This window comes from Habropoda laboriosa, unplaced genomic scaffold (assembly GCF_001263275.1).
Source record: "Habropoda laboriosa isolate 0110345459 unplaced genomic scaffold, ASM126327v1 scaffold40, whole genome shotgun sequence".
Taxonomy (NCBI): Eukaryota; Metazoa; Arthropoda; class Insecta; order Hymenoptera; family Apidae; genus Habropoda; species Habropoda laboriosa.
Genome location: NW_017100231.1, coordinates 7,525,004 through 7,533,740, shown reverse-complemented (window position 1 = coordinate 7,533,740; position 8,737 = coordinate 7,525,004). Strand labels below are relative to the sequence as shown.

The window sequence follows — 8,737 nt, the reverse complement described above, 5'->3', positions numbered from 1 at the left end:
AGCATTAAAGGTTTAGAACTTAATGATAAATTTTCATACATTTTTACCCATTTTTATAGAGGTACATAGATCCTTTAGAACAATCAAAGTATTATTTTTTAAATATAAATGGCCTATATATTAAATTAGGGTACAACAATTTATGGTATATTATTAACTCTATGTGACATATATCTGTATATTTTTAATACCCTCAAGCATAATTTCTTGCTGATCTGCAATAACTATATTTTTAACTATGATTTTTATATCAAATTATAGGTATTTTTATATTTTAAATTATAGTTACCAAAAAGTTAGTCGCAAAATTGTTCGCATATCATAGGAAAAGTTGATGTCAATCGTATTAATGAAAATACAAATTTTTAATAACCACATTTATACATTGAAGTATGCTTTATATGCTGAAATTAATAATTCAGAATAATTCAGATTCAGGTGTACATAAAATGTTTAAAGCTGTAGAGATGTCCTGTGGTACACTCTACAATAGCCTTCCATTAAGTAATAAAGAATGTAATTGATTCGAAACTAGGAAATGTAGTTAAAAAATGAAAGACTGGAACATTAATAACAAAATACCATACTAATATACAAGGACAGATATAGTAAGCTCCTTTTTGGCCAAACAAAGAGACCATTATTTTTTAATAATATTATTTCTTGTTAAAAATCTAAAAAGACAAGAATAACATTTTCTTATACATTTGAACATAACAAGAAACATTTAACTTTACTTTTCTTGTAACAAGGAGCTTACTAAACAATGTATACAATAAATTAATATTTATTTATTGTATACTTTGTGCGTTTCATTTCCGTCCTGAAACATTATTTATCGCATTAAACCAAGAAATTAAAAGCTATAACATATCACAGCGTGCAGACACTTAAAAGAAAGGAAAATACGTGTCAGTGAAAATATATATCTATGCTAAATTCAGATTATATTACTATTTCAATTGCTGTTGAAATAATGTGCTACGATAAATACATTAATAAAAAGGTGAATAAGTGATAGCTATAATTAGGATATTTGTAAAGAGTCTCAAAAACCGTTCTAAGTGGAATTTATAAAACATGCTTTCTTGTATTTTTGAAATATTTGATTTTAAGGGAGCTTTTATAACATTCTTAGCTCTTTAGAAATATCCTATCTACACGCAAGAGCATACGGAATAATATCTCCTGTTTCTTTAAAGCCAAATTTGCGAACGATTTGTATTAGTTATTATTATATCTTTATATTTGATGCTCTGTTCAACATTCCTCTTCTGTAATTCTTTGCTTGAAGCAATAACAGTAAGAGGAGTAATAAAAGTGCTCATACATTAACATGTTTTTTAGACATATTGCCAGTTTTAAGCGCATAGTTAGAACTTGTCTATTTGTCATTGAATTTTAGTGCTACTACATATTTTATGATGAATCGTTGCGCTTGTTGCGTTATGTTTGAATTTTGTAATAATATGAGCATGGATTTATGGTTATTTTATGACATATATATGATACAGAGTATATTTGATCACATTTAAGATGTTAGCTGTTCGAATGCCAATAATTCTATGCAATTAATTTGGCAACTCTATGTAGCGCTAAATGAAAGAAAAGGTTAAGAGACAAAAATTGAGATGTCTAGTTTTACAAGGCTCGAGTTTCAATATATTTTTGAATAGTAGAAAAAAATACTGGTAAGAATGAAGCAACAGTAAAAAATAGTGATATATTTAATGCAGGAAGGGAAAAACTTAAAGATAAGGTTCTTGAATAATATTTCTCGATATGGTTTTTTTTCCTCATTAGACGGATATTCACGGAACAATTTGAAAACTTGTATTCATGTTGTAAATAATAAACATAAAAGTGATAGTCATGTTATACTCTTTATTTATATCTTTAAACGTTAGACCTAAGTGCCTTTATTGTATTTCAATGCAAAGGAATTTTTTTATATATTCAACCTAATGGAACTAAATACATATCTGCTCACTAATCTTAGTTCAGTATTGGTGTAAAAATTCAATGTGATCTTTTTCTATTAAAGTCTATAGTAATAATTGTTATAGTCATATTTTTCATTTTAAGGTGTCTCCCATTCCTTTTATACCAGCAGCTATAATAATTTTTTTATACGTTTTTAGATAATACTTTTTTTCATTTATTTAAAATCAAAACTACCTTTTGTACTAACGTTTTAAATTGTAGGTGAAAAAACAATCTGTAAAAAGTTACAATTTGTATTTATTTTCAGGTAATTAGTGAAAATATAATACCCATTGAACACTTTGATTTACAACATTAAATGTGTTAGGCTAATAACAGATTTGTATTTTCTAATACACACGCATACACACGCAATTAAAATGGTATCTTAAATGCTATTTAATACTTAAATTACCAAAATAAGAAATAAATCGAGTAGGAAATATTACACTTATTAAATGTCCAAGTGGCATTTTAAATAATATTAATACTGTTTAATTACATAGTATACAAACTGGTTTCTTCTTTTTTTTCTTGACAAATTATTTTCAGTTTTAAGTAGCACCTTCTTTTGACAAGACACATTTATTTTATATGTAGCAGTACTCTCTAAGATAAACAAAATTCAAGATGTATAAAATTTATAAAGTTACAAATTTCTTTCAACACTTTTACAATGTGTTGTGCTTTCATGTTTCCTTACATTTAACTTTTCGCTATTTTATCTTATTTTACTTTATACATAAACGTTTACTATCATGTAAATCAATTTTCAGCTGCAGAAAATATATTAATAAATGATTTCAAAAATCTTAAAACTATAACTAACATTGATAATGATTGTATATTTTAAACGAATTTAAAAAATATTTGCTTTATTGCAATAAAAAGAAAGAAAAGTATCATCCGTCTCTGTAAATAGTTTAAATATTTAATACGCTCTGTATTGCTGAAATGTTGAATTCAACACATCAAGATTTACTTAACAAAATTTATCTTTTATGTTTCATATAATCCTCCAATGTATAGAACTCTGAAAGCGCAATTAATATTATGCAAAGGCACAACATTAAAATCGTTTTCTCAATGTTTCAATAAATTCATTCTATACCATGTATGAGTATCGACATATCTTTGGTATCCTCCTACATACGAAAATTACATTAGTAACCATTTTCAAAAATAATTAATCACATATGTGAATATTATGATAATGATAGAATGGACATGTTGACATAATAAGTTATATGTAAAATTAATGTGTTTGATATGTATTTTGAATGATATTTTTAGATAATAATTGATAGAATGTTATATAAAGAGATCATTGTGCAGAATTTAGCAACTATACTTCTGCAATGTGCTCTTATTTAAAATTCCTTATCAAATGAAATTTCACAATAAAAGCTATACACAATTTTTCTCACGTAAATACGAAGATATTTGTGGAATTATTACATAGAACAAAACATCTTTGTGTGAAAGTGATTGGTTACATTTATACTGTTTTAAAGAACAAATATGGTTTTTACCTTATTTTTTAAACTCACGTTACACTTGTATAATTCTTACATTAGCAGCAAGTGCTTGAACTATCCGAGTAAGTACGTGTAACATAAAACAAAAAATTAAATGTATACTCTTTACATTTTTGATATGAAGATTTATGATTCCTTTAGGCAGTAAAATGTGCAGTGTATTAATATTATTACTGTATACTTAATAGGTTACGCTTGAGCATATAAAGTACCGTTTATGTAAAAATACGTCCGTGACAATACCAAAACGTGAACTTATAAGAAATCGGATATTTTAACAAGTACAGTTTAAAAGTCTTTTATGATAATGAATAAAAAAGAAACAGATCAAATAGTCGTGAAATATTAATAACAAATTTCATCATATATAATGTCTTCTTAAAATTGCAGCTTTACCACAAATGTTACTTATCACTCAGCGTATGTGGTACAAATTCTAATATATAGCATTAATAACGATAGGATTGTAGTTATATCAGTGTTTGAATTGTATCAATTGTAATACGCTTAGCCTTTAAAAATGTTTCCCATATATAAGAAAAATGAACACACGATTTATATTGATTATACTTAGGTCAGGTTTGAATAGATACGTTTGTAAAAAAAATCATTGCAATCTGTTGATTGTCCATTGCAAATCCTTCTATCTGATGTAGCGTATCATTCACAGATGTACAGTAATTTTTACATTCAATTAAGTGTTATATTATTCACAGGCTAACTTACTATCAAAACTGCTTAAAGCAATAGCAAATGCTTGAAGCGTGCACAATGGAAATCTGTAATCCATTGTGAAAACGTCTTCCGCCACACGTCCAAATTGCATAACAACGTAATCAACTGGAATAGAATAGTAGGAAATAATTTCCGAGATTTAACAGTTACTTCTTTAAGTAACAAATATAAAACACAGACCATCGCTATCGTGTACCACTTGAAAATTCTTCACAGAAGCTTGCGTTACACGTCCATGGAAATTAAGTACATATGATTGTGAGTCGTCATTCCAAACAGGAGTCTTATTATGTAATTCTATTAAATTGTCCATATTTTTTGTTTTCCATCGTTCTGAAGAAAGAAAAAGAATAATAAAAATAGTATGACAGCAATACTTATATTAAATACATTTTATACTTACCAAGTAATGTTTCTGAATCATCTCGCGGACAAATTTCAACTCTTTTCTGATCTGATGTCATTCCAGGAATAATGACAGTCATTTTACGTGGTCCTTTAAATCCTAAAACGTTGGTGTCGTATATCACTGCGGCTAACTCTTGTCGTGGATTAAAACGATCGTCTCGCTTGTCGTCTTTCATCAGCGAATACCCATTATCGTAAACGGTAAATTGCGTACCCAGAAGATTCGATCTTAATTTTCCAATATAGGATTCTCCTGCTCTTGAAAGATCCGTGGGATCCGTAGAAATTAAATAATTGCTTGTTGTACTTTTTTTTCTCTTACGGCCAGCCAATAAGAAAATCTACATATAAAAAGTAAAATGACATTTTCCATTTTGAAATGTCGAAAGATCATTTAAATTGAACACGTACCTTTTTACCGTAATCACGTTCTAAGTGTAAAAAATAAGTCGGATACAGACCACGATCCATACCTTTTCTATCACGCGTTATTCTACATTTGTAATGCATTTTTTTATTCGCTGGTTGCAATACAAAATGCTCGATATTTCCTTCCACGTTTCCCTCTAATTCTGGACTCTAAATGAATAACAGACATTTTTGTTGTTTTTAAATTATTAGTTATTATTTTACTGTAATGTGATTATCTTTTACTTACTGAGGAATTATTTTCTCTACTGATAAGCAAGTTAGCACCATCTGATGGAGCTACTCTAAGGGGTGAAGGACATGGTATAGATTCTGCAGGTGAATGAATGTCTATAGGTGATGATTCTTCATCTGCACAGTCAGTAGCTTCCATGGTTTTGAAAATGTATTTAGATCAGGATTTGTTTGTGATATATTAAACTGTAACGGCCCATCGTATCCTACAATGAAACAAATTTGTAATGCATGTATTTTAATGCACTTATTTTTTATAATTTATTAAATTTACCTCGAATCTCTTTATTTGGATTCATCCATTTTGTAGAATGACTTGTAAGCTGAGTAGTCGATATGTTGGATGCCTGTACCATTCCACCAGCACCACTTTGTCTTTTTTGTTTCATCTTTTGTGCAATTAATTGTCTCTATAATTAAGTAGAAAATTTTTTTATAAAACCAAAAAATGTAATAACTTATTGATGAAAACTGTTAATAATTAGCTGTTGTATTAAAAAAGTTGAAATATTTCTTCTTTACACATTTGTTACAAACTGCAACCCATTTAAACAATAGTTTTTTTAAATAATTCTCATGAGTACTTGTAATTTTCGTGCGTTTATCTTACAAAATTTATTATAACAAAAGGAAAGTTATTTTTTATTGCTTCGTATAAATTTAAATATTTAAATGACCTACTTTCTAATTTCATGTGCGCGTATATAGTATTCGTAATTTATTTAAAAATTTTAATAGAGAAATAATACAATTGTTCTGTTAGTATAACACAATATATATACATATATACAAAACGCTGGTATTTTAAAGTACTAAATCTATAAACTACACGATTGCGATTTAAAAGAAAATCGAACATTGCAAAATAATTGTACGTAAAAACATTTAAAATTATTCTATGCGTACCTGTTGTTCGAGCTTTTGTTGTCTTAAATCCAGAGATGTCATATTGTCGATATGTATTAACGAGAGCTGTCATATGCAATTGATTTTCAGCGAATAATTCAGCTTGTCAGAAAACCAGTTTGTTTACTCCAAACATATTTCGTCGCCCGTGGCTACCTAGGCAACCATACGATGGAAAACCCTAATATATTTTCAAGGTGTAATTACCCTAGACGAAAATTTCGTTTGTAATACCAAATTTAATGAAAAATTTTATCGAATTTTACAATTAATAATTGAGTTAAAGTTAAGATCAATTTTGTTTCAAATTGCAATAACTCTTACTTAAAAAGTTACTGGGTTTAATAAACATTCAAAATTTAAGTATAGTCGCTGGAAGAAATATGTATAGCGAGGTCGTAAATTAAAGCACTAACTGACGCAGTGCCAGTTTATTTTTCTAAATTAAAGTTAAGGCATACTTTATGAGGCCCTAATCTCAAGGTTTTTGGCACTTATTTGTTCAGATATGTACCGATTTACTTATTGATATGCTCAGTATGTAAACTGTAACGTCTAACCGACCTTGTTCTATTTCTTCCACCGATTATACTTTTCCAAATTACTCGAGATGTTCTGAAAATACGATGGATAGAGTTGAATATCTCAGGAACGGTGAGTTTTAGGATAAATGTTCTTCAGTACTTTTATACTCAAAATTCGCTATTCTATCGAATTTGGCCTTAAAAATTTGGATATTTCATTTTAACAAACAAAATTTACTTCCAAATCACCTTTACGTTTCCGCTCTCAAAGAAACTATTGCCACCATGTTATATCTTTCATGTAACGGTATAACTTTAAGTAATATTTTCGCTTATTTCTTGAAATAATGGAAATATTTGGGGTGGATATTAGGTTGAGTATCGAAAATATTATACACATATTGAAACATTCATATTAAAAATCACATTGCTAGTAATTTAAAAAAAAGTAATATTATGATTATAGTGTATACTAGTGCCATCAATAAGAACATATTCGAAATTGTTGTCAGTAATATAATACTTCCTATGGTAGAGTAAAACATGTAACCTGTAAATAATTATTATATGTTATAAGGATTATCTAAATGTTTATATGTCACTTATCTTTTACTAAAGTGACAATTTATTGCAAGCAGTTAAGAAAAACAACAATGTCCAGTTCTCGTGTTGATGACTTGATTAGTTACTTTAAGTCTCACAACAAAATTAGGGAACAACAAAGTCATTCTGCTAAAGTACATAGCGTAGGATGGAGTTGCGACGGAAAACTCTTGGCTTCAGGTTCTTTTGATAAATCTGTGTGCATTTTTTCCCTTGGACCGGATCGCTTGGTAAATAAACATAACCATAATGCCAGTTTTTCCTATTCTTATACTATGCCGCGGGAATTTTCATATAAAACTTCATTTTGTTAGATGTTTATCTATTATTTTACTTAAGATTTAGATTTAGATTATTTAACTAAAGATTTGTTATTATTTGAGGTTATAACTTCACGTTTTACATGTTAATTTATATTCATATGATAAAAAAGTTTTAATGTCCTCAATGATTTTTAAAATATGTATTCAGAATTTTATTACTACGATTTTTAGTAATTTCTAAATTTATTATTGCAGAAACAAGAAACAACTTTTAGAGGGCATGGTGGTAGTGTGGACCAACTGTGTTGGCATGCCTTTTATCCAGAATTATTATCCACTGCAAGTGGAGACAAAACAGTTCGTATTTGGGATACTAGAACTCAGAAATGCACAGCAAATATCAGCACAAGAGGTGAAAATATCAATATATCATGGTCACCTGATGGCAATACAATAGCAGTAGGAAATAAGGAAGACCTGGTGACTTTCATTGATGCACGAGTGATGAAGATTCGTGCAGAAGAGCAATTCAACTTTGAAGTGAATGAAATTTCATGGAATAAGGATTCTGATACATTTTATCTTACCAATGGTCAAGGCTGTGTACATATCCTTAGTTATCCAGATTTAGAGTTGTTACATGTAATTAAAGCTCATCCAGGAACTTGTATTTGTATAGAATTTGATCCTACTGGAAGGTACTTTGCAACTGGTTCTGCAGATGCATTAGTTTCCTTATGGGATGCAGATGAACTGTGTTGTTTAAGAACATTCTCAAGATTAGAATGGCCAGTAAGAACTATATCATTTTCTTATGATGGGCAGCTGTTAGCTGCAGCATCCGAAGATCTCGTTATAGATATAGGTGAAGTTGAGACTGGAGAAAAGATTGCAGATATACCTGTAGAAGCAGCAACTTTCACAGTTGCATGGCATCCAAAACAATACTTATTAGCATATGCTTGTGATGACAAAGATACTTATGACAGGAAACGTGATGCTGGCAGTCTAAAAGTATATGGATTTGCCAATGATTGAAACATTATTTTTAGACTTTTATATTAAAATATATTATTGTATAAAAAGAACTGTAAAATTTGATCTGTACCCCTTT

The 8,737-nt window shown here is 28.7% G+C and overlaps 2 protein-coding genes across 2 annotated transcripts; one reads left to right on the top strand and one right to left on the bottom strand.

Moving 5' to 3' along the window:
- Positions 1 to 4,227: 4,227 nt before the first annotated feature.
- LOC108571600 (protein king tubby) lies at positions 4,228 to 6,275 on the bottom strand. The gene is given in 8 exon segments (XM_017933676.1): positions 4,228 to 4,361; positions 4,437 to 4,589; positions 4,660 to 5,005; positions 5,076 to 5,243; positions 5,323 to 5,474; positions 5,477 to 5,533; positions 5,602 to 5,737; positions 6,234 to 6,275. Coding segments are annotated over 8 exon segments (1,188 nt in total).
- Positions 6,276 to 7,405: 1,130 nt separating this feature from the next.
- LOC108571604 (THO complex subunit 3) lies at positions 7,406 to 8,661 on the top strand. The gene is made up of 2 exons (XM_017933680.1): positions 7,406 to 7,590; positions 7,879 to 8,661. The coding sequence occupies exons 1-2, from the start codon at positions 7,411 to 7,413 to the stop codon at positions 8,659 to 8,661; spliced, it is 963 nt and encodes a 320-aa protein (XP_017789169.1). The 5' UTR covers positions 7,406 to 7,410.
- Positions 8,662 to 8,737: the final 76 nt, after the last annotated feature.

Excerpts from the sequence above, each read along its gene's own strand:
- LOC108571604 (XM_017933680.1), top strand. The coding sequence starts at position 7,411 with ATGTCCAGTTCTCGTGTTGATGACTTGATTAGTTACTTTAAGTCTCAC. Across the intron at positions 7,591-7,878 it reads CCCTTGGACCGGATCGCTTG|AAACAAGAAACAACTTTTAG; the intron begins GTAAATAAACAT and ends TTATTATTGCAG.